The 26,330-nt window shown below is 41.8% G+C and overlaps 1 protein-coding gene across 1 annotated transcript in view; it reads right to left on the bottom strand.

Moving 5' to 3' along the window:
- THBS4 (thrombospondin 4) overlaps window positions 1-26,330 on the bottom strand; it is a 47,294-nt gene that overhangs the window by 12,559 nt on the left and 8,405 nt on the right. Inside the window, exons 3-12 of the mRNA XM_060235870.1 lie at window positions 21,624-21,871; window positions 20,606-20,711; window positions 11,003-11,097; window positions 9,851-9,902; window positions 6,829-7,001; window positions 6,446-6,583; window positions 5,395-5,472; window positions 3,878-4,030; window positions 856-960; window positions 575-682 (exon numbers count right to left, since the gene is read on the bottom strand). Of these exons, the coding sequence (XP_060091853.1) occupies window positions 575-682; window positions 856-960; window positions 3,878-4,030; window positions 5,395-5,472; window positions 6,446-6,583; window positions 6,829-7,001; window positions 9,851-9,902; window positions 11,003-11,097; window positions 20,606-20,711; window positions 21,624-21,871 (1,256 nt within the window). The remainder of the gene's footprint in view (window positions 1-574; window positions 683-855; window positions 961-3,877; window positions 4,031-5,394; window positions 5,473-6,445; window positions 6,584-6,828; window positions 7,002-9,850; window positions 9,903-11,002; window positions 11,098-20,605; window positions 20,712-21,623; window positions 21,872-26,330) is intronic.

Here is a 26,330-nt window from a genome sequence, read left to right as displayed (position 1 = left end):
GCTTGTGATTTCATTCTTCTGACAGCCATACTACTTATAATGCTTTACTAACCTTGCTTTTGCAACTAAATTATGCAATCGTCAAATGTAGACTTGCTTTAATACTGCTAGATCTTTTGGCTCATGAAGTAGAATTTTCTATCAAAACACTTCACAGCTTAAAGGGAACATAGTTTTGACTGAATTAGTTTTAACTTGATATTACTGTGGTGTTGCCAGGCTGTAGCCAGCAATGCCCTGGAGCTATTAGGGGTGGGGACTGGCACACAGGCATAGAGTTTTTGCAAATCCTACAGCATCCATGATGTAATTTCTGGTTTCCAGTAGAAATGACATCAACACACCCCATTCCCCTTTCATTTCCTCCTACTGAGCAGACAACAAACAGGGTTCATGGGAACCCACTATAGCAACCTTACAGATTCATTTTTTATCTTATTGCTTTCTAATGCGTATTTTATTAAAGTTTAGATTTTGAAAGGTCAGTGAGTTACTTTAGCAGGTCAACCACATGGAAAGAAGAGATAGAAACTGGAAAAGACTGTGCAAACTAAATACTGCTTGTCACTAGCACCTGTTCATTAGGAATGCCATCCCCATCGGCATCATCATCACAGGCATCTCCAATTCCATCTCCATCAGCATCTTCCTGCCCTGAGTTTGGAACGAACTTGCAGTTGTCCTGCACAGAGGTTAGGGAAGATGTAAAAGTTGAAAATATGCAACTGGCATTCAGAGGTCTGGCTCAGTAATCCCAATTCAATTCCCTTTATTTATGTATTAATTTATCAAGAGCACTATAATTTCAAACAGGGGAACTGAAATAATTTCCATCCCACCCCCCAATCTTCTTACCTTCCGGCAGCTTTCAGCTGAGCATGAGAGCTCTTCATCAGGATAACCATCAATATCAACATCTTTTCCACACACAAAGCCATTGCCAGCCCAGCCGATACCACACTGTAAGGAAAAGAATAAAAGTAAACTTGTGAAGAACAGCAGATGAGCTGCAAATCTTAAATCCTCGCATTAGGCTAGCCACTCTCTCTCAAAATTCCCACTTGTGATATGGAGCTGATAATACTGACCTACCTTTCAGCACTGTTGTAAGGGCTGCAGCACAATAATGTACATGAAGCATTTTGAAAAGTTGACAGTTTTATAGAAATGCCCAGTACAGTAAAAACTTTGTTATCTGGCATTCACAGAGAATGCATGTTGCTTGTCAATCAAATGTGCTGAATATTCACTCATCTCTGCCTAGAACAGGGGTGGCCAAACTGCAGCTTGGGAGCCACATGTGGCTCTTTCACACATATTGTGTGGTTCTAGAAGCCCCATCAGCCAACTCAGAGAAGGCATTTATCTCTTTAAATCACTTCTCAAAGTCAAGCCAGCCAGCAGCTTGGGGAATGCATTTAAAGTTAAAGTTGCTTTCTTTCCATTGTGTGACACAGAGTGTTGGACTGGATGGGCCACTGGCCTGATCCAACATGGTTTCTCTTATGTTCTTATGTTCCACCTCTCCTTCCCTCCTTTCTTCCCCATCTATTTGCCTGCCTGCCTTCCTTCTGTCCTTCCTTCCTGCTCTCAAGTATCTGATGATTATGTCTTGTGGCTCTCAGACATCCGACATTTATTCTGTGTGACTCTTATGTTAAGCAAGTTTGGCCACCCTTGGTCTAGAAGAAGCCACAGTGGACAAATTCTAGTCCGTGGGAATGCTGAAGCGAGAGCCTCCAGAAATTATTTGGAACTATAGGTGAGTAGTGTAGTGGTCAAGTTTATAAACAACACAAAATTATTCAGGATGATGAAAATCAAGGTTTCAAGAGAACCTCCACAAACTGGGTGAATGGGTGACAACGTGGCAAATGAAATTCAGTGTTAGTAAGTGTAAGGTGATGCACAAAGGTGATGGGACAAAAAAAAAATTCCAAGCTTCAGGTATAGGCTAACAGGGTCTGAACTTGTTGAGGCTGAGAAGCGAAAAGATCTTGGGGTTGTAGTGGATAGTTCAGTGAAAGTATAAACCCCAATATGCTGCAGCAACGAAAAATGAACATTCTATGTTAGGGATTATTAGGAAACAGTCTGAGAATAAAATGGCCAATATTTTAATGAACCTGTACAGATTATGGTGTGATCATTTGGAATACTGTGTATAGTTCTGGTCAGCATATATAAAAAAAAATTGCAAAACTGGAAAAATTACAGAGGAGGGCAACCAAGATCATTAGGGGGTTGGAGCACCTTCCCTATGAGGAAAGCCTGAAGAATCTGGGACTTTTCCGTTTAGAACAGTGACAAAATTATGCATGGGATGGAGAGAGTTGACAAAGAAAACTTTTTCTCCTTCTGCCAAAATACTAGAACTCGAGGGCATCCAATGAAGCTAATGAGCAGTAGGTTAAGGACAGAAAAAAGGAAACACTACTTTACACAGAGAGTGATTAAAATGTGGAATTCATTGCCAGAGGATGTTGTGATGGCCACATGAATAAAAGGTAGATTCATGGACTATAAGTCTATCAATGGCTAGCTACCAGCGTTGGTGACTGAAGGGAACCTCCACATTCAGAGGCACTAATCTCCTGAAACCCAGAGCCAGGAGGCAACATTAGCAGAAGGCTTTGGCCTCTATGCCCTATTGGGCAATTGGTTGGTTACTATGTGAGACAGAATGCTTGATAAAATGGACCACTGATTTGATCCAGTTGGGCTTTTCTTATGTTTTTCTGCCTGCCAGAACCCTTACACACACACATGAAAGCCACAGAGCCCACACACACTTAGTTTCTGAAGTGTCACACAATAGGTTTTTGAAAGTTCAAAATAAACAAAATGTTTCATTTAACTTAGAGGAGAAGAGGTCAGGTGGACTCAAGGGAAGGATATATGAGGTGACCTGATAATAAAACTGAGGTAACTTTGTAATCACACTAACTCCAGATAATTTGTTGCTGACAAGCTAGTAAGCAAGTGTTTCTACTATACTTTGAGGAGAGAGGTTTTCTTTTCAATTTCTACTTAAACACTCAAACACAGGTTTCTGAGTTTCACTGACACATAAAGTTTAGAAGGCAGAAACACACAACAAAGTTCCCAAAATCCTGCTTTATACAGAGACCAGGAATCACTCCTCTTTTCTAGAAGCTGTTTCCCTTCTTAACCGGGAAGGGATTACTTTTCTTAACTAGAAGCAATTTCTCGTTTCGGCTTGAATGGGGATCCTCTCACTCATTTTGCCTCACTCTTAGTCCACAATCCGTGCTTAACTGTCTCTTCTTCAACTGTCTGCCCCCATCTGTCATTTCTTAAATGACTCTCTCCACATAATTCTGCTTAGGAATAAAGATTTGGGGGACATTGTGAATTGAAGGCAGAAACTTACCCTCTGGATGATATGCTAGCTAACCAAGTATTTTGGATATTCAAGTGGTGATAACAAAGCTTTTACTCCCTGAGCCTGCTTCGGCGGGGGAGGGCGGGGTACAAATAAAATTTATTATTATTATAAAAAAATAAAATTTATTATTATTATCATCATAATCATCATAAATCTAAAATAAATAAATGAGTCTAAAATAAAATAAATTATACTATGCTGAAGACTCACAACAAGCTGTAGCAATCAGTGAGAAAAACACACTATAAATGAAGTAAATATATTTTTAAAAATGTTGTGCACGCTATGTGCCATCAAGTCACTTTGAACTTATGGCAACCCTATAAAACAATTACCTCCAGAATGTTATATCATTAACCGCCTTGCTGGAACTTTGGGATTGCACTGAAAATAAGCTTTTTCTGAAGCATGTCAAGCTAGGACCAATGAAATTAATCAATCTAGAAGCAAGTAAAATCAGCATCTTACCACACATGAGATGTCTCCTGGCCTTACTTCACTGCACTGAGCATAGATACTGCAGGGGTTCAAGGCACGATTCCGGCAGCTTCTTTCAGCCCTGCACCCCCTGACCTGGTCTCCTATGAATCCAGCTTTGCATGCTCCACAGCGGTAGGAGCCCTATCAGGAAAGCAATCAAAATCAGAAACAAGACTTTCCCCTGCTTTTAAATGGCATCTGTTCATTGCCCCAATATAAGGAAAGCTATTCAGTTAGTTTATGCCAAGTATAACAGGAGGCCCACCAAGCCAAAATCAGCCCATCGGCCATGTACATTGTTCCCATCTGGGACTTAGCTCCTCTGTTTCTGATGCCTGTTTTTGTCTGGCTGGTGAGCTGACAGGCCTATTTTATATTACCCAGGTGAGGGACTGTGTTGGCTTGTCACTCTGATAAACTCAGAGCTTCTTCTCATGAAGTATTAGTATTCAGGTAAAAGTACAAAATTACATACTTGTGTGAACATCTAAAGGAAGCCAGAGCAATGGAATTACTTGCTCCGATAAGCACACACAAGTAAGACTGTGCAAGCAAGAGTCAAGCACAGATGTCCTCCACTTTGAAGGCATATCTATAAGGACAAACAAAATAAGTCTAAGAATAAATAAGTTGCTGCAGTGGCAAGCATTTTCTTAACTGCTGGTATGTTTTGACCCAAAGAAGGAAAGGAAATCCCCCTCCCCAGGAAGTGAGAGAAAACATTTAATCCTTTGCTGCATGCACAAGTTTTTGGTTCAGTTAAGAAAGCATTAAATTAAGTCTGCACCAAAGAATAGCCTATATGTTTATTAAGTTTGGTTTAAAAAATGTAAATCTGGCTCACAAATGCAGCAGAAAAACTCCCTGATCCCCTGCTCCCTGTTCCAGTGCTAAATCCCTTTGTGAGTCTGTTCTGGAAAGATCTTTAAATCTGGGAAATTTGCTGAAGACAGGATGGTGGCAGTGGAAAGAGCTGTCAAGTCACAGCTTATGGCAACCCTGGAGGGTTTTCAAGGCAAGAGACATTCAGAGGTGGTTTGCCATTGCCTGCCTTCACATCACAACCCCAGTATTCCTTGCAGGTCTCCTCTTCAAATACTAGGCAAGGGCTGACTGTGCTTAACTTCTAAGAACTGACAAGAGCAGGCTAGCCTGGGCTATCCAGGCCAGGGCAAAGGCAGGACAATATTTTTTAAAAAATAAATCAATGATGGCAATTCCCTTCCTCACAGCTGGTGGCTGAACAACATACTAAGTTACATTGTGGGGTGTAAGTGTAGAACCTATGAAGCTTTATTGGCTGGCTTCACATAATTCTGGAATCTACTATCTGGCTGGTTTTCAAAGACTCATGGAAATTTTGTAGCTGAGATGCTAACCACTCTTTCAGGTGGGTTGTGTGTTCATGCGTGTGATTTGGTTCTTGCTTTTGAAACAGCACCTGTAACATTTAGAGTGATCAGAACTGGACATCCTCCCCTCCCCTCAAATAACAGGGTACTTACCACAGTGTTTATACACTGAGAATTTGGGACACAGCCTCCATTTGCATTGTTTTGACATTCATCTACGTCCACGCATACCTAACACAATTTTTAAAAAATAGCAACGGAAAATTAATTCCAGTACACTCAAGAACAAAATGACTACCTTAATAAGTCTTCTAAAATGTACCAAACAAGCAGAGACATTTTTATTCCACTGTTAGCACTAATTGGGAAACAATACACAAGCACAGCAGTTGCTCTATCTAATCCCTGCTGTAAGTATGGGGCCTGGAGAGGGAAAATTCTTCAGCTCTGTGCTAGATATGAAGACTTCCAGGGCAACTACATATGTGATATTTTTCTTATCAGGATGTCCATAGGTACAGGAGCTAATGTATCCTGTCACACACAAATAAAATTTAAGTATTTCTGCCACGCATCAATAAGGAATACTGGACAAATGCCTTCTGTTGTTCCCCACTGGAAAGTTACAATGGACTCTAATCCAGAGAAATAATAATAATAGCCCTCAAATGATCAAAAGCAGTGTACACACAGGAAAAAGAGAAATGGCTTGCCAATACTTGGTGAATGTAACAATAGCCAATATATGGCCAATGTCAAGGGATTAAAAAAAAATTCTCTTTAAAAGTTCAGCCTTGTAGAACTGCACCAAAGTTGAAGCCCTCCTTGGTTCTTCCAGAAGATTCTAGGGGAGTGGGGCAACTGGGCATCCAGGAAGATCTTAGCCCCCCACCCCATGCTGCTGATACACTGATATTATTCAAGGATCACCCACTATTGTATGTAGCCCAGTTTATGAAGTTGGAGACCAATTAAGTCCAGTTGGAAACCCTGTGTTTTAAATGATTGCATGCTGTTTTATTGAAGTGAATTGTTATTTACATTGATTGATTTTATATGTTTATTTTATGTTGTGATTCGCCCTGAGCCTGGGGTGGGTGGAATATAAATTTGAATAATAAATAAATAAATAATATGAACCCCATATAAATGCATGCATAACCAAACCTTACTTGCTTTGGTGGGTGGCAGTGAGATAACAAACCTGTTTGTTGTTTTTGGCAGAGTTTACTCCCACTCCTTGGATGATTTGTCCAGTATATCCTGGAGGGCAGGCCTCACATCTGAAGCCTGGAGCCATGTTCACACATCTCACTCCTGGGAAGCATGGATTATATCGGCACTAAAAGGACAACAATTACGTTCATTCAGTACGCTAATTACATAGTAAGTGGCCAGCCCTGTGAAGAGTCTGTTCATCAGAAACATGACTTGACTCTCACTTCTGACTCTGCTGTAACACTCAAAGCAGAGATTCACACATGTCACTTACAGAGTATCTGATTTTAGGGACAGGCTGGATTTCTCTGCTCCTGAATGCCGTCCTCTTTGCACTACATAGAACTTTTTTAAAAAGGAGTATTTTACCTCATCAGTATCTGCACATGTAACTCCATTTCCAGTGAAGCCTTCCGGGCATGGGCCACACTGAAATCCATCTGCTGTGTCTGTGCATCGCACGCCTCTGAAACAAGTGTTGGCTTCACATTTTGGCTTAGGGGGTTCCGGGGGTGGAGTAGGGAAATTTCCAGCTCCCAATCCTGAAAAGCATGAAAGCGCCAAGGTAGGACAAACTGAGACTCCTGTTCATTCAGGCCTAGCCCAGTACAGCATGTACCACTAGGCTGGTTGCAGTAGTTTGCATTAACACAGTAGCATCTCTTGGGTAGATATCATCAGACTGGATTCCAGCACATGATTCAGGAAGCTGATCACAGAGCCCTGGGTTTTATAAAAACCTGTCGTGGTAGGGTGCCTCCACAGTCTGCACATATCATCATCCAGTGAAGACCTGGCCCGAACAGAGTTTAGTTCCTTTGCCTAATTCAGCCAGACATCTTGGAAGGCATCCATGCCCGGGAGTATGTTTCTTGCACTCTGCTTAGTTGTCTGCTTAGAATCCTGGTTTTTAGCCTGAGCTCAATTCTGCTTCTCTCTTTTGGTCCTGCTCCTAGAACTGCATCCAGGCTCCAGACAGCATCACATTTTTTATCACTAATCAGTAAACTATGAGATAAAGGCTGGCTTTAACTGTTTATGAATAAATTACCCTATATTGTGTTATGTCACTGTTTAAAATATTTATATTCTTCCTTTTGTCCTTCAGTGGCTTCTGAGGAAACACCAAAAATAAAAGCAAATAAAGCCCTTTTTTTAGCAGGAATGCACAGGAACATAGTTCCGGCTGGCTTGGCATCAGGGGGTGTGGACTAATATGCAAATGAGTTCCTACTGGGCTTTTTTTCTACAAAAAAGCCCTGTGTGAAGCAATGGTGATGTCAGGGGTGTGTGGCCTAATATGTAAATAAGTTCCAGATGGGCTTTTTCTAAAGCCCTGAAAACAAATATAATTAAATTCAAAAACAGGTATGGAAATAAAATGACAGCAGAACAAACATTATAGTCAATCATCAAAATCCTAAGCCAATAAAGCTATTTTGCTTTTTTCATCCAACTGACTAAAGAGAGAATGCCTGTCTTTCTCCTAGGGTGGCCTAAGTGATTTCAGTCCCCAGACAAATTCAAGCTGAAATGGATCCAGAGCCATTACATGCCACAAAGCAGGGCATTAGTATTCCTTCTACGTTAGACTGGCAGAAGACTTAGTTGGGGGGGATGGCCTTCGCCAGCAATGCTGTGACATCAATAGTTGATACAGCACTGTTGCTTTCAGAACAACCTGGAAGTGACATCAATATGCCGAGGCGACACTCTAGAATTCACACAAAACTAAGGTTTAACCATGCTAGAGCATTGCCCAATGCAATGATGTCACTTCTGGGTTTTGCCAGAATGATGTCACCACATGACACTGAATGCCCTTTCATTTTCACCAGCATTTCTCTCCTGCCGTCCAGCTGAGTGACAGCATACAGAACCAGCAAAGAGCATGAGGTCCTGGCTTCACTTGATCAGACCCATTATCTTCTGAGATACACATATAGTAAATACACCTGTATGGGTTTTGCAGCTTGTACACATCACAGGAACTCAGTGCCATTCAGTCTTTCCTGCTGCACATACCCATATGTGCATTTGTCATATGTGACCTCTTACATAAATGTGAGCACATGCATTCTTGTACAGGGAAATAGACAGGTGTTACTCTGTTTAAGATGGTGTTGTGAGTGACCTTGGGTTAGTAACTCTCTAACATTTCATACATTGTTTAAAGATAAAATGGATGAAGGGAGAAACACTTATGTTTCCTTGAGTTCCATGTGGGGTTGCCAATCCCCAGTTGGGGGCAGGTGATATCCTGGTTTGGAGGCCTTCCCCCCACTTCAAGGTTATCAGAAAGCAAGGGGGGATGAAAATGTCCACTGGGCATTCCATTATACCCTATGGAGACCAATTCCCATAGGGTATAATGGAGAATCAATCCATGGGTATCTAGGGCTCTGTGAGCCCTGTTTTTTGAGGTAGAGGCACCAAACTTTCAGCATAGCATCTAGTGCCTCTCCTCAAAACACCCCCTCCCCTCAAGTCTCAAAAAGATTGAACCAGGAGGTCCAATTCTATAAGCCCCAAAAAGAAGGTGCTCCCATCCTCCATTATTTCCAAAGACATTTAAAAGGAGTGCAGTCCCTTTAAATGTGATGGCCAGAACTCCCTTCAGAGTTCAATTGTGCTTGTTACAACCTTGCTCCTGGCTCCACCCCCAAAGTCCCCATATATTTCTTGAGTCAGACCTGGCAACCCTAGTTCCTTGGAGCAAGTATGGGGATAAAGATGTGCCTGATACACACTTCATGTGTCCTCTTTGTCAGAAATGCAGTAAGACGGCTTCATGGAATAGAGCCTGGTGGCACTAATACCTCACCATGGTGTTTGGCAGGCGGGTTGTTGTTGTTGGGGGTACTGCATTTTCTAAAAAGCCTTTGGGAACTGAAATGTTCTTGATGCCTCTCATTTTTTTGGTGGTATATTTTCTTTGATCTCTGTGTTATTGGCTTTCATGTGTGTATTTTTAATTGTTTGATTTTTAGAAATTTTGTCAGAAGTTGTTCTGCAGCCGCACTTTGCAAAAAAAGGATAGTGCATGTTTTCATCATCCTATGCATCATTGTCCAAGTTAAAAATGTCACTTTAAAACAATATTGCTTAAGATTCTATTGCTACCTATTCATTATTATTATAACTGTTACCCTGACAAACATCAGATGAATTATATATCTTCAAAAGGAAGGGAAATGTCTTTTTACTTTGATGTTGATTTAGCAGCTAAGAAAGCAATCCTAGTCCAGCCTACTAAGAAGTCCCTCATTATTCAGTAGAGCTTACTCCCTAGAAGGTATTCTCAGGGTTACAACCTAAGAGAGAACAGGGGCTTCCTTTGTGGTTTGGATCATGAAGTCTCTTTTAAAATAGGAAATGCACAAGCACTTACCACATGCCTGGCATTCAGCTATCGTATTCCTCAAAAAAGTTGTTTCTTTAACCTTTAGGAAAGAAAAGGAATATATATGGATTGGTCTCATTCTGAATTGTCATTATCCAGAACCTGCACAGAAAACAATTGTGTAAAAGGAAGACCTGATTTTGCAAAGAGCACTTACTTCTTGCCTTAATTGTCCACGTGGGACTACAAGTCTATTCTGCTATAGACAGCACTCCTATTCATATTATCTCCAGCAAAACTACTCACAGTACACTACATTAATCTCCAAACTCAACTAAACTCAAATAAAAGCATTGATATAATGCTAAAATTTGCTGTCATACTTGAATCCTGTTCTTAAATTAACTGCTAAATAAATTAGTTGCCAGTCTCCAGGTGGTGGCTGGAGATCTCCCACTATTACAACTTATCCACCAAGATCAGTCCAACTCTTATACCTAAATGAAGTCTCTCCCCTCCCCAAACTCTGCCTTTTTTAGGCTCTACCCCCAAAATTTCCAAGTATTTCCCAACCTGAAACTGGTAGCCCTACTAAATGATAGCCCCACTCAAAATCGTCAAAATTGACTGTCAAATTCATTTTTATATTATATAAACTGGTTAGAACTGGAATGGTGTGCCTATCTCAGCTGCCCTGAGCCTGCTCCGGTGGGGAGGGCGGGATATAAATTAAATCAAATAAATAAATAAAATATCTTTTGGAATTTTTCTGGGAAAGTCTGAAGTAAACCTTAGATTCTGTCTGACTTAAGTCCTGTCTCATAAAATTCAATTCAAGGAGTCTCAATTATTTTGCTTCATCTGGAAATATGCTAAAGATTGTACATTTAGTCTCTCCACTTGTAAATAACTTTATGGAGTTTGGCATATCTTTGTATTTTTAGTCAGGTTCTTTCCCGGAGTTAGTTCATTGAGCCCAATTGTATGATTCAGGAGTGAACCATGCATATTTATAAGCAAACTTTCTCTCAAAAATTGCAATGGGTTATTTTATTTCATAATTCTCAGTGTGTGAAAGAACACATTTGAACTGACTGCAAACCTAAAGCACTGGGTGAATTTTCTCTTAGCACTGCAGATAATGTGCTGATTTGGTTAGAGACCAACAAAACACGCACCATGTAACACTTTGTCAAATACCTGTTGTCTGAGAAGATCTTTCACATCACCTAGTATTTGGTTCATTTGCATCATATGACCCAGTAACTGTCTGTTAAAGTCACTTGTAGAGACACCTACAACAATAAATAAGCACAATTAAATAGCATAATACAGAAACCTTATTCTCATTACTTCTTATATAGGTCTTTACAGTATTCATAATGCTACACATGCATTATCACATGACTAACTTACTGCCAATCCTAAGTGTATTTACTCTGAAGTAAGGTTCCAGATATAATGCTGGAAGATTGATGATTGGCCTCTAGCATGTTTTTAATGCTAAACAGCAATTACAGGGGATGGGTCAAATTGAAGCCATAGCACAGGGAAAGGGATTAAAGCTGCCCATAAGTGTTCTTTTCCCAGCCTTACATTCCATACGTCCCCACAAGCTGCTATTTATCCAGTTTTCCCCAAGGTATATATCCTGGAGCCTGTATTTTATATAAGTTTATGCTATTCAATTACGGTTGCCAGATATCAAGAAATATCTGGGGACTTCGGAGTGGAGCCAGGAGACTTTTGGGGTGGAGCCAGGAGAAAGGGTGTGACAAGCATGATTGAATTCTGAAGGGAGTTCTGGCAGTCACATTTAATGGGACTGCACACCTTTTAAATGTATTCCCTCCATTTGGAATAATGAAGGATAGGGGCACCATCTTTTGAGGCTCATAGAGTTGGACCCCCTGGTCCAATCTTTTTGAAACTTGGGAGTGGTGAGGAGAGGCACTAGATGCTGTGTTGAAATTTGGTACCTCCACCTCAAAAAAACAACCCCCCAGAGCCCCAAATACCCACATCATTATACCTTATGGGAATCAGTCTCCCTATGGTATAATGGAGTGCTCAGCAGACATCCCCACCACCACTTTTTAATGACCCTGAAGTGGGGAGAGGGCTTCCAAACTGGGGGATCCCATGCCCCTAACTGGGGACTGGGAACCCTATAAAGTGTTTACCATTTTCAGAGTGAAATTTCCCTGATCATATGTCATAAGTCATCATTTGTCATGTCATCATTTTCCAATGTAGCATAAATACAGGGATGAAAGAGCAGACTCAGCAGTCAGGAGGGGAGTGTTAGACCTTTCTTCTCCTCTCCTCAGCCATTTTTTTCTTGGAAGCATAAAACCTGACTGAGAGGAGGACTGGTCTGGGGGGCGTGGGAAGGTTTTCTGTGTTGGGAAATACCTGGAGACTTTGAGGGTGGAGCCTGAAAGGGGCGGGGTTTGAGGAAGGGAGGGACTTCAGCGGGGAATAATGCCATAGAGATCACCTTCCAAAACAGCCATTTTCTCCAGGTGAACTGTCTCCTGGAGATCAGTTGTAATCTCAGATCTCCAGCCACTGCCTGGAGGTTACAAAAAAAGTCACTGCCTTTTGTTGTCATCTCATCCATGTTTCTCACTTTTGTTGCTATACTGCCTGGAGGTTGGCAACCCTAGGGCCGAGAAAGAGAGCCTTTAAGTGTCCCTTCCTCCCTCTGGATGATGCTTCCCTGCAAGGGCCCAGAAGTGCTCCCAGCGTGCATTTGTACACAGCTTTGGGAACTGCGAGTTTGTGTGTGTGCATTGCTGTTAAGTCACAGCTGACCTACAGCAACCCCAGTAAGGAGCTTTCATGGCAAGTGAGAAGCAGAGGTGGCGTTTTCCATCGGCCGGCCCTACGCTGCGAATACCACCTCTGCTGTAACATTAAAGACCCTCAGTATATATAATATTATGTGCCCAACTGAGCTGCCATTTTAACTTATTATGATCTGTCAAATTGTGTCGTTCATATTGATCTGGTTTTAACTGTTGTTTTATACTGTTTTTAGAATGTTGTTATTCGCCCTGAGCCCGTTTTTGAGAAAGGGCAGAATATAAATTGCCTAAATAAACAAATATTATACCAAGTACATATTATATCAGCACCAGATTGTTTTAATGATTGTTTCAATTACTGAATTTTAAATTGTCATATTAATGTTATGCAATTTTTAAATTGATTGTTTTCATTTTATTGTTTGAGCCGCCCTGAGCCTGCTCTGGCAGGGAGGGTGGGATATAAATCAAATCAAATAAATAAATAAAAATAAGTATTAAGTTAGCTATTTGATCTATCTTGTGTTCAGCTCCTCCATCAAGATCAAAAACTTCTATAGTTTTTGCATTATTAGACTTCACAATGCTATGACCTTCCATGAACAATTGTTCAGGCACAGTAAAACCTTTCGATGAAATTGCTGAGCAGAAAGGTTAAAACGGATAAAAGGAAGTACTTCTTCACCCAAAGGGTGATTAACATGTGGAATTCACTGCCACAGGAGGTGGTGGCGGCCACAAGTATAGCCACCTTCAAGAGGGGTTTAGATAAAAATATGGAGCACAGGTCCATCAGTGGCTATTAGCCACAGTGTATGTGTGTATATAAAAATTTTTGCTACTGTGTGACACAGAGTGTTGGACTTGATGGGCCGTTGGCCTGATCCAACATGGCTTCTCTTATGTTCTTATGTTCTTTCTTTCTTTACCTTCCACAGCCTGCATACCAAGCATGCTTTACATACTCAACTGTTATGCAGCAATAAAATTTACCTCTGGTTTTATCCCATAACCCCCTGCAATGTAGACACCTGTCTTGTCTCTCAAAAATACCTGAATAAGAGGTGCAGAAGATAAAGAGATATATAAACTTGTCCCAAATGGGCTGAAGAAATGTAGTTACAGAAATCCCAAAACCCTCAAAGGCTATTTCGGAAAAGACAGACCAGCAACTGAGCACTCTGTTTACATCTATGAAGCCTGTTTTCACAGGAAAACAGGCTCATCTTAAGCAGAGCTACACCATTCTGCATGAATTTAAGTCAATGGGTTTAAAAGAGTAGTGGGGAAATGTCACCATTAAGACTTAACAAAGCTCTCTATGGTTTGAAGCAGAGTGCAAGAGCGTGGAATCAATGTCTGAGTAAAGCCTTAACTGATCTTGGGTTCACACAGGGAATTGCTGACCCATGTATGTTTAGCAAAACCATTGGGAAAACCAAATGCTATCTGTTTGTATTTGTGGATGATTTATGTTTTCTGTTCCATGATATGCAGCTGCAATGGTTTATACAAACAACTCAATGCCTGTTTAAGATTAAACATTTGGGCAGCATTCAGCAATACTTGGGTGTAGACATTACAAAGAGCACAAATGGATGTTTTGAGCTCAGTCAGGAGCATAAAATAGCTAAGATGCTTGAAGAATACAACATGACAAATGCAAACTGTGTTACCACACCAATGACCATGAGCTATGGTAAAGAGCCTGATGACAAAGTATTTGAAAACGAGGCATTGTATCAATCACTAACTGGGTCCCTACTGTATATAGCATGTTGGTCAAGACCAAATATCTGTACTGCAATTCATATGTTATGTCAGAAGTGTGCATGCCCTTTTATGAAAGATTGGACTGCAGCAAAAAGGGTATTGAGGTATCTAAAAGGTACTGCTGCAAACAAATTAGTGCTAGACACTACTTCAGCACAACCAGTTACAGCTTACAGTGATTCTAGCCGGGGAGATAGAAACGATGGAAAGTCTACAACAGGCTATGCTGTGTATGTGCTTGGGGCTCTTGTATTGTGGAAATCTTTGAAACAACCACACATTTCAACAAGTACTTGTGAAGCAGAGTTTTCTGCATTAAGTGATAGTGTTGTTCAGCTGGAATGGTTATATCAGTTACTAATAGACCTGAACATGCAATGTGATTTACCTATATGTGTATTTTGTGACAATACTGCTGCTCAACAGTTGGCAAATGCACAGGGTGTCAAAACAAGAAGTAGACACATTAACATTCGCTATAAGAATGTCAGGGAGTCTGTACATAGAGGTTTGATCATGCTACAGTACTGCTCTTCAGAAAACAACGTAGCAGACATGTTTACTAAGTGTTTGAGTATGGACAAATTTGTAACTCTGAAACAAAGACTGGGACTCACTGCCTGAGTCTTAGGGGGAGTGTCAGCATATGCTTGCTAGTAAGACTTCAGGCTGGAGTCTATTGCAAATGATCTATGACAGTTCCTGACAGCTTCCCTTAGCAAGTTCATACCGGTTCTGTCCAGAGTAATTGTGCCTATGCAGGATGACTCAGCACTGTGTGCTGATTGGTGCTTCTGTATAGCTGTATGTATATAACTGTGAATAGCCTGTACAGTTTATCTCTGCTCTCAAACGTGTTGTCTGGCGACACACCTTTATCAAGTGTATACCAGAATAACTATAATACTTATAAACTTGTAAATAAATGTAAATAGTTAGCACAAGTCAGTGTGCTGTCTATTATTAAGCCTCACAAATCCAGAGCAGACCAGTGAATACACCAACAATATCAGGGGTGTGTGGCCTAATATGCAAATGAGTTCCTGCTACAAAAAAGTTCTGGGTAGAAGGCCTCAGGTTCAATCTCTGACATCTCCAATTACAAGACTATTAGTGAGACAAAACCTCTTCCAGGCACCAATTAAAAAAAAGTGAGATGTGTCCAAAGGCAGCTCTTCACATGCTACAAAAATCTTTTTACAGCTGCCAGCTTATCAAGCACATCCCTTCCTTCATTCAAAAGACAAACCTATGGACCAACAAAGTTGGCAGCTGCCAATCTAACATAGATATTAAGTAATCATAACATGGTCCTCCAGATGCGAAACCAACATGCAGTAATAGAAGTAGAAGTAAAAAGTAAAACAGCAGCATTGCAACCACGAGAGCCACTTCCACAAAGCCACTGGCAGCTGCCTCAACATCCACTAGGGAGGCTGGCTGTCCCACTATAGCAGGAAACCTCCCAACCCTGACCCCTCTTCCCCACCACTGCTTGAAAGGCTGATGCTATTTGGCATTGCACCAATGCATGACATCTTCAGCACAGAAGTAATACTATTGTGTCAACTGGACATTCACACACAGCTCTATGGTTTAGTCATAGAGTTTGGGGTGAATCCTAGAGCACTGCTTTGATGCACTGATGTCACGTCCAGTCTCACACCAGAAATGTCTTTGGGCACTGGCACAATGACAAATCCCTTGTCCTTATGCCATGATTTCTGCCACCAGAGTGCTAGCTAGGGCTTAGGGTTGCCAATCCCCAGTTGGGGTCATGGGGTCTTCTGGTATGGAGCCCTTCTTCCTGCTTCAGGGCTGTCAAAAAGTGCAAGGGGGGGAACAGCTGTTGGAAGCTCCACTATACCCTATGGAGATAGGCTCCCATAGGGTATAATGGAGAATTGATTCATGGGTATCTGAGGTTCTGGGGGGCAGGCTGTTTTTGGGGTAGAGGCACCAAAGTTCCAGCATTGCATCTGGTGCCTCTCCTCAAAAAAATCCCCAAGTTTCAAAAAGATTCGACTGGGGGTCCAATTCTATGATCCCTAAAAGAAGGTGCCCCCACCCTCCAATATTTTCAATAGAGGGTAAGCATTTAAAGGGAACACAGTCCCTTTAAATGTGATAGCGCACCCAGAACTTACTTTGGAGTTCCCTCCCCAGAGCTTCCTGGTAACTTTTCCACCCACTTGTCAGCCTACCATCCATCTATCAATGCATATGCAGCCATGGCAGGAACTCCAAAATGATGTCACCTACCCATTCCATACCTTACTCAACACAATTTTAAAAATCTCCAAGACACATCAGATTTCCCAAAGCCAACCACTAACGGGTTCATTTCAACTAATACAAAATACAAAACGTCCAGACATCTATTCATTCATTCCAATAAGGCAACTCTCTTTTTTTGCATACATATGGTAGAGTAATTCAGTTTAAATTGCTTTTAGCTACAGACTTGATGTATCTTTTTAACAGTGATACTAGAGAAATACTAGAAAACATGTCCATAGTAGAATGCAAGCCCAACTAATACTTCTCTAAGAACTTCAATATCTACCCTAAGGAGGTATTAGTTTTAATGGTTTTCATATACTGCAATATGATTGTTGCTTTAGCATTGTCTCATGATGTTTTTCTACATCCCTGTAAGAACCACTGAAAAGCAGGTTTATACATTATCTAATAAATAATGAAATGAAACTAGACTACATACTCTGCCAGCTTTGGATTAGACACCAGGCTATCAGACCCCACAAAAGGGAGGGGTGCTGGCTTTGATACCTTCCTCCAAGCTGTTTCTCATCTCTTCTTCTTCAGTGGCTATCAATGAAACTTCATCAAAAACAAGGTTCTCCATTAGAAACAAGACAGGGGGTGTATAACTGCTTATATCTCATATAAGCAGTTAAAGCAGTAGAAAAACATTTGCTGCATTGTAAATAGAGATACAATTTTCTGTCCAGGTGGGACCTCAGAGAAAAATGGCTCCCCCGGCCTGTATGTTAATCAGGACTCCCTAATCCCTCATCTGTCATTTATTCATATGCTGTATATTTAGTTCTTCATGTTTTAAAGTATTATTCACAGTACTTCATTCAACCATTTAATTTTCATCAGTTAAACTTTGGAGTCTGTGCCTTCCCACTAGCTGTTGTGTCCTGCAGGCAGTGGCCAGTAAGTCAAGGGAAGGTCCTGGCATCTGGACTGTTTCAAGAGATGGTTCCAGACTAATGCAAGAGGTCCAGGCACTAAGGCAAGGTAGCAAGGCAAGGCAAGGTCCAAGAGCTGAGGTCTGGTACAGTTCAAGGGTGAAGCACCAAAGGAGTCAGGATCCCAGGTGAGTCCACAGAGCGATCCCAGTGAGTCCACAGGTAGGGAACAACGGCTACTACACAAGGAGTCAAGATACTAGGCAGAGTCCAACAGGCATGGTCAGGTCCAGGTCATTGTACACGGAGTCAGGATGCAAAGCAAAGTCTAAGAGGTGTGGTCAGGTCCAGAACAAAGGTCAAAGCACAATGGGGCAAGAAGCAAGGTTCTCCCATTTGACTTCACAAATCTGTCCTTACTATTGCACCTACTTGTATTAAAAAATTGTGGAGAAATAGCTACATATACATGGTTGGGGAATTGTAAGTATATTTATAAATGTTGGCATCAAATTCAAACCCAGATAAGGCTAATTATAGGGTGCCTCTTGCCTTTGGAACCAGACATTTTTTATTGCACAATTGGAAAGACCTCTCGCTTAGGAAATGCACTTCCGATTTAATCAACATTCTTATTGCAGCTGCTAGACTTACAGTAGCAGCTAACTGGATAAACTCCTCTCTGCCATCATTAGAATATGTTGTTTCAGACATTATGGGAACTGTTTGTAATCAATAAGGTAGCTTGCAACTCATTCAAATTGAATTTAGAGCAGTATGAAGGATGTGTTGTTTCTGTTTGGTTTCCTTTAATATCATATTTAATGGAACATGATATTGTACCTCAGAATTCATTTTACAGAAAACTGATTTATTTTTGATTTGGAGCTATTTTGTATATTCTACACAACTGACTTTCAGACCTTGTACTTTGTTTTCAACATTAGATTGATCTTGTCTATGTGAACTGTACAGACATGTCATTGTTGTAACTGTAAACATTAAATAAAGTTTGTTTTTAAATCAATCAATCAACCAATCAACATTTTATTTATATCCCGCCCTCCCTGCCGAAGCAGGCTCAGGGCGGCTAACAACATCAAATACAATAAATTATACAATAAGTATTTAAAAACAGTATCAAGTTTTAAAACAATCTAATTTAAAATCTTTAAAATTAACATTCTGGTGCTATTTCCAATAAGCATGGTGGCGAAAATCACTTAGGCAAGTCCCTCTGTCATTTAATCGGTAAAGGTCATCCCAAAAAGGATGGTCTTGCAGGCCCTGCGGAATTGTTCAAGATTCCGCAGGGCCCGCACTTCTTCCGGGAGCTGGTTCCATAGGTGTGGAGCTACGATAGAAAAGGCCCGTATACGAGTACTCTGCAGTTTCGCCTCCTTCGGCCCGGGGATGGTCAATTGGTTCTTCCCTGCTGACCTCAGTGCTCTTTGGGGTTCATATGGGGAAAAACGGTCCCTCAGGTAGGCAGGTCCTTGGCCATATAGGGCTTTAAAGGTAATAACCAGCACTTTGTAACGAATCCGGTATGTAACTGGCAACCAGTGCAGTCCGCGCAGCCCCGGGGGGGGGGGGGGAGAAGAAGAAGCAAGGCTGATTCCTGGAGTCACAGCAGGGAGCTGGTAAGAACGTTGTTGCCAGTGAGGAACTGACTGCAAGTGCTTGATACTGATGGGACTGCAACAGCCCCTCCCTGACCAGGTATTGCTTGTTCTTGAAAGGTGTCATCAACTTCTCCAGCTGTAATCACTTACAGCCAGGTTTTCCTCTGCTTCTGCTTTTCTCTCTTCTCCCTCCAGTACTCTAACAGTGTCCTCCTCCTCAGAGTTGGGTTCCTTGTAATTCTGGGGAAGAGCTTGTGCTAATTAGTGGTTCTGGCTGTAAATTGTAGAGGGTGTCTGCAGCTATCAACAACCCAGACATTTCCCAAGTCAAAGGGTCAAGGTATTTGTTACTTGCTTCCAAGTTGTCTTCAGATGACCCATTGGCTGGATCCGGCTAAGATACAGAAGAGACTGACGAAGCTGAACAGTGAGTCGTGACACCAGCAGCCATTACCCAGTGGGGCAAGGGGATCTAATTAACATGTACCAGAAGACAGTGGTGCCCAGCAGTGACTGGCTGGTGCTTACAACATCACACACCCATTTCCCCATTGTGCCCCTGCCCATATTTTTGCAGCTTTATAAAAACAGGTTTTCCTTTAAAAATCGTTTCAGCAAATAAACATTCATACTGCATTTTAAAACTTTCTTTTCAAGATGGGAGGAGTTGCAAGACAAGCAGCTGAGATAAAGGAATACATCGGTCAAATGCATTGTAAAAATGGTAAAACTAGGCTTGCCTCACAGGAAAATCATGTTTAATCCTGTTTTTTTTACAGTTTGGTTGCATTAGGGCTGCCAGGCCCCCCACATGGGGCAGGGAATCCCCTGCCCTCCACCATCAATCAGCTGGCTTGTGAGGGGTACTTACCTACAGCAGGAAAGGTCTAGGCTGGCAAAGCAACAACACCACTGATGGTGGCGCCATCATGTTACTGGTGATACAGGACACTCCAGTATTTGAGCAAAAACTCTACAGTGGAAAAGGAGTCAACTACAAAGTTTCTGCCCAAATACCAGAACATCCCCATGTCACTGGTGATGCAATGATGTCACTTCTAGTGTGTGCCAGAAATGACGATGGTGCATTACAGGCCTAGGACTCCCTCACTGCTGCTAAGTGCCCCTCCCAAGCCAGCTGCCAGGAGGGATCTGATAACCCTAGGTTGCGTGCAAGTTTAGTTGTTTTTCTCCCTCTTTTCCCTGACCTGTTCTTATGCATGCTTGTCAGCTTCCTTTCTCAAATAAGAGTCACTGATGAGAAAAGGAACCTAAGAACAGAAGGTTCTTGCTATTTAGCCCACTAGGAGTAGTATAAGTGAATAGAGGTTAACAGCAGAGGGAGAGTGTTCGCCAGTGAACTGGGCTCTTTTCCCCTTGAATTAGGTAATCAGGAAACTATTTTTGTGAAAATTCAATTACCTTTGTGAAAGTTACCTGGATCTTGGATTGATGGCTCAATCTGTGGAAGAAAACAGTCTTGCAAGCTTGCTACCTGGGACAATGACCCTCTCACCACGAGCTTCAGCTCCTCCAAAAAGTCCTACAACAACAAAATACACTCTCAGTTTCAGAGGCAGATTTAAGGAACACAGTGGAAAGCAGGTTAAAATGTGATGTCTCCAGTTTGAAATCCTAGTTTGCTGGGAGGGTACAAACCAAAGCTGTCAAATGAACATGAAAATATCTGATTAAGTGACCATGTGCAGGGAGAGGGGGACATTTCATAGGATCCCCCTAGACTTGTTCATCTTTGTTGTTTTGTCTAAAGAAAGCAAAAGGTAATTTCTCAAATGTATGAGATGGGCTTATAAATAATAAGAAATGAAATAACAACATGTTGATTTTTTTCATTGTGTTTGCATTCTGGTTTCTCAGTTTTTCAAATGTGACCTCTTGATGTTTAACAAACACATCTCTATCAACATAAGATCTAGAGACATATTTTATATTTTAAATCAAAAGTTCTCACAAACAACAATTGACCTAGTGTGGTCAACAAACCCTACAATGTCTCAAAGCACTCCTGATGTCTTTCCGGTGGGGGGGGGCAGGGAAGTGTTAGATATTTTCTCTTAGGATAAATAACTTAGCTGACCCAGTCAAAATTGCATCCTCTGGCCAGCTGCTAGAACAGCATGAAATAAAACCAAGAGGAAAATGCATGCTTAGTATTTCTTAATACTTCTCAGCTTCTATTAACTGCACTTTTTTTTGGGGGGGGGGGGAGAATTTTTGAAAAGAAAAAGATATAAGTGCATACAGAGACACATCTTGCTACTTGCAAATCATGCTGCAGAGCTTGTCTGACATCAACTGCCAGATCCTCATCCTCCCATCATGATCCTGAATGCTCCAGCACATGTCTCCCAGACAGGGCTGGCTGCCAACTGTTCAGGAAAGCACTTTGCCATGAGAGGAATGGAGTGTCTGCTGGTCCTCCACAGAAGCTCACCTGGGCTTTTTTCTGCAGTGTCCGTAACTCCACTGCCTCTGAGCTCTGTGCCAGCCCTGAAAAGGCTTTAGGTAGATCTTGAACAGAGTCCATCTGCCTGCAGTCCACGTACAATTCAGCTTTGCTGGAGCCACGCTGCAGGTCGCTTAGCCTGAGGAGCACAGCATGGCGCTTTCCGTCGGCTAACGGCACATTGCTGAAGACCACGGCATTCAGTTTCCCATCGCTCCTCAAATATCGCAGGGAGACTAGCACAACACAAAATTATTGTAAAGTGAGAGGACAACACAACTGGTATGCAGTGGAAAATATCTGCTGACAAAGCAGGAAGGTTAAGGAAGGTTATGGCACACCATTGCTAACTTGGCTGCTCTTAGTTTAACCGTGTCTATTGTGACAGTTCAGCTGCTGATCTAGGTTCCACCATGTGGAATACTCTTGCAAATGCAGATAAAGACAAATAAGCTAACAGAAGAAGAAGAAGCAACAGCAGTGTGACTTAATAGCTACATGACTTGACTTGAATTCATGAAGCCAAGATTTGTCCTGATTCAAGCCACGTGCTCACTGGGTAGCCATGGTCAAATCCCTAGTTCTAAATTTCATCTGTAAACTGGGAATACCTGCTACTTTGTAAAGGGGCAGGCAGCAGTCCTTGAAGAGAAAATCCTATCCTCATGCTTAAAAATACAATAACACATCTGCTGATCATTCCCTGAAGTTTAACGTTTAATGATTAGACAGATTCAAGGAGGAGAGGTCCATCAGTGGCTATGAGTCATAGTGACTACAGGGGATCTCCATATTTAGGGTAATGAGGCTTTACAAAACAGCACTAGGAGCCAGGGGGTCGGGTTTGAGCAGGAATGTCGTTCTGGCTGGCTTGGTGTCAGGGGTGTGGCCTAATATGCAAATGAGTTCCTGCTGGGCCTTTTCTGCAAAAAAGTCCTGTGTGAAACAATGGTGATGCTGGGAGTGTGGCCTAATATGCAAATGAGTTCCTGCTGTTTTTTTTCTGGAAAAAAAGCCCTGGCTAGGAGGCAACATCAAGGAGGGCCTTAGCTAGCGCTTGGCTGCTGTGTTGAAACAGGACGGACCCCTGATTTGATCCAGCAGGACTCTTCTTATGGTATGTGCTTACATAGTGGTGCAGCAGTCCATTCTACCAACTCAACATTCTACCATGTTTGAACCAGACCTCAGTAAGTTTTTGTACTGCCTATTTTCTTCAACCTGGACCTGCTTTCATCGCTGAACTCATATGTAGCGACTCAAAATCAGATGCCCTGTACTTGATGTAAGACTGACCCTGGCAGAATACAAAAGAAGGTAAGACTTTCAGTCAATCTTAGAAGCTTGCGTATTTTGACTACGTGAAAGCCGTTTTAGAGACTAAAATAAGAACAAGAAACAAGACTAAGCATTTGGAACATGCCCGAATGCAGCAGAGAATCAGAAAGAAAAGCAGGAAAGAGCAGAAGAGCCCCCAGTTGGCCAGCGGCCATGAGACAGGATTGCCTGAGGGTAGCTGGGTTGGAGACGAGATCAAGGTTCATCTGAGGGGGTGGAATACTTTTTTTGGAGAGAGCTGAGGGAAATGCTTGCTAGGACCAAAGATACAGTTATATTTAAAACATCTGTGCTTCTGCAACCTTCTGCTGCAGGAAAAGGTTGAATTAATTGTGCCAACTGACAGTGAAGAGTTGTTGTTTTCACTGAGAACCAAAGCTCCTGCTGTTCTGCTTCTGTGAGGCAATAAAAAAGATTTCAATTTAGGATCCCAAAATCCCATCTGATATTTGAATAGGCTTCAAAGAGCATTTGTTAAGTGAGCTCACACAGGTTTGTTTGTTTTTTAAATCAACCAGTTTTAAAGGTGAGCAATTCTATCTCTGAGTATATATCCAGGTGATAGGGAAGATCAGAGAAAAGACCAGACAATGGAAGTTTCAAGGGAGCCATTTTAATACGTTTGAATGGACAGGGACCTAGAAGAGGGAATTCAGAACAAAAGAACAGATGGTTTTCAGGTTATTTTGCCCTGGCTAAAGAAGATTTTAATTTCCTCATTTAAAAAAAAATTGATTCTTATTTTTGAGGAGAATGAAAAGGGAACAAACTACTTTAATGTATCAGTGCATGCAATCAATGACTATTACATTAAAAACCAGTGAGCCCCCTCCCCTCCCCAAACTCGCTTCTCCCTAGGACCTATCCCCAAATCTCCAGGAATTTCGCAACCCAGACTTGACAGTCCTGTCAATTAATAAAACAACAAATTCATTTAAATCAGAAGGCATATGAGACATTTTCAGGTCTCATTCAAATGATGGATTCTGATGCGATATGCAAGATTATGTGCAAACAGTTATTTCTGTGGAGCAAGAGATAAAGGCCTGCATAACATAAGACACTAGAGTGTGAAAAATTAATAAGAAGCAATTTCTGGTCTTGTTAATTTTCTCTCTCCAGAAGCATGAGGAAATAAAAAATTCTTTTTGGTCTTAAAAGTGCCATTGGACTCAAACTTTGTTTACCTTTAAATGGAGTTATATTTCTTGTTAATGGGTTACCTGAATACACAGGCAGATATGTGGATCAGCATTTATCTTTTCATGAAGTGTTTGCTTGTTTCTCATTAACACAGTAGCCCTTTCCATTGAGAACAACTGCAGAAAGCCCTATGCCTAGGGTCATATTCTATGAACACAGACAAAACAGAGCCTTCCTTGAGATCCCATTTGCCTAAGGATGCCAAGTCCCCAGGTAGGAGAGGGGGATCCTCCGGTTTTGTGGGCTCCTGGTGGGCAGGGGAAGCCCTGCCCCCAACAGTGACCACCTACAGCCACCCCTCTCCCTCCCCTCCTGTGAGATTGAAAGGGTCCTCCAACTGACTGGCAGGAGCACGTGGCCCACCGATCAGCTGCAGGGCCCTTTAAATCTTGCAGGAGGGAAGGGAGAGGGGGAGCTTCCAGTTGCATGCCTGAACTCCAAGCAGGGAATTTGCCATTTGGAGACCAGGCTCATGTGGCCCCTGCTCTCAAGAAGCATTTAAAAGATCCCTTAAAATACCTTTTGAGGAGTGAGGGCCTCACACACCTGAATTCCAAGTGGTGAATTTGCTGCTTGGAGTTCAGGAGTGGGGAATTGAGGAGTGGGGGCTGTTCAAGTGTGAGCGGCCCCCATTCACAAAAAGCATTTAAAGGGACCCTTTCAATGATTTTTGCAAGTGGGGGCCATGTACATGTGTACTCCAAGTGGCAAATTCACCACTTGGAGTTTAGTTGTGCAAAAACCTTTTAAAGGGAAGGTTCTCTTTAAATGTTTCTTGCAAGCCAGCACTGAGGGCACCTTCCATGGGGCTGTGTCCCCAACGTGATGACATCACTTCTGCATGATATTGCATTGGAGATTTCCTGTACATGCTTAGAACATCTAGAATGGGCTAGTATGTTTGCATCTAGGTTTTCTCTTGATTAAAGTAAACAAAAGGAAGGTTCATGATCATATGGAGAAAGCCATCGGTGTGAATATCTGTATGCACACAAATTCCGTGCTTATGTACCAATAAAGGTGCATAAGTCAGAGGCAGAACTTGTCACTATGACCCTCTCACACCATGCTGTAGGAACCTGCTTAGAACATCTGGAAAGGGCTATAAGTTCTTATGTCTTCTGACATTCAAGCCACCTTACTTTCAAATTCTCTGATATCTGCACAAAGACATTCATATGTAAACATACATTCTTTTTCTTCTTCCAGCAGCAAATCTGCAAATGCTGGCATGTAAAAGATATGTATATAGGAAGTTTCTTTCACAAGCTCATTCACTCCTCAGTCCTAAGACTGAAAGGACTGAGTATAAAGCCACAGAAAACACCTAGAAGTCTGAAAGCAGTTTTACAATGCCAACTGCATCCTAGGGTTGGCACAAAGTAAGAAGTTGGCAAACACTGCTGTACTCTTGGAGTCATCTTTTCAGTGCTCAGTTCCAGACAGGCAACAAAACCAGAAGGTTTACAGAGTCCCTGGTGAGCTGACATAAATTTGTTTGAAAGCTCAGGTTCGGCAGGCCTGCTTTTGATGTAATCGTAGCAGCAAAGCAGCCAAATATTTTAACACAGACATTTGCTAGACTGCAAAATTGGCTTTTTCAATTGTGTGTGTGTGCATGTGCACATGCCTGGAAGTCATGGTGACTTCTGGCAAGCCCTACTGGGGCATGGAGGGCATTCAGAGGAGCTACTTGATACAGCCTGCATCTGCCTCCTCATCCTGGTATTCCAAGGAGGTCTCCCATCCAAGTACTTGCCAGGGTCAGCCCTGCTTAGCTTCTGAGACCTGACAAGATCAGGCTTGACTGGACTGTCCAGGTCAGGGCAATGCAAAATCAGATTTCAACACAATTGTTTTGCCTTGCAAAGAAATCACCTTTTTTCACGCTATCCTTTCATGAATGTGCCCTATAATGTTAGGTTCAGAACAGCACCATGGTCCTAAAGGAGCACATTCCACCTGACAAAATGCACTTTCTGTCCTCTGGCTGATTTTTATGAAGGGCTCTGCAATAGGAATGTTTGTTTGTGCAGTCAAAGCTAAACTTTGGATCAACTAAGTGAAGTTCCCATCTTTCATATGCTGAACGCAGCATGTGCGTGTGTCCATCAAATTCCTCAGTAATTTGAAACAGTGATTTCCCAAGGCAGG

This window comes from Heteronotia binoei, chromosome 4 (assembly GCF_032191835.1).
Source record: "Heteronotia binoei isolate CCM8104 ecotype False Entrance Well chromosome 4, APGP_CSIRO_Hbin_v1, whole genome shotgun sequence".
Taxonomy (NCBI): domain Eukaryota; kingdom Metazoa; phylum Chordata; class Lepidosauria; order Squamata; family Gekkonidae; genus Heteronotia; species Heteronotia binoei.
This window is presented reverse-complemented; position numbering and strand designations above follow the sequence as displayed.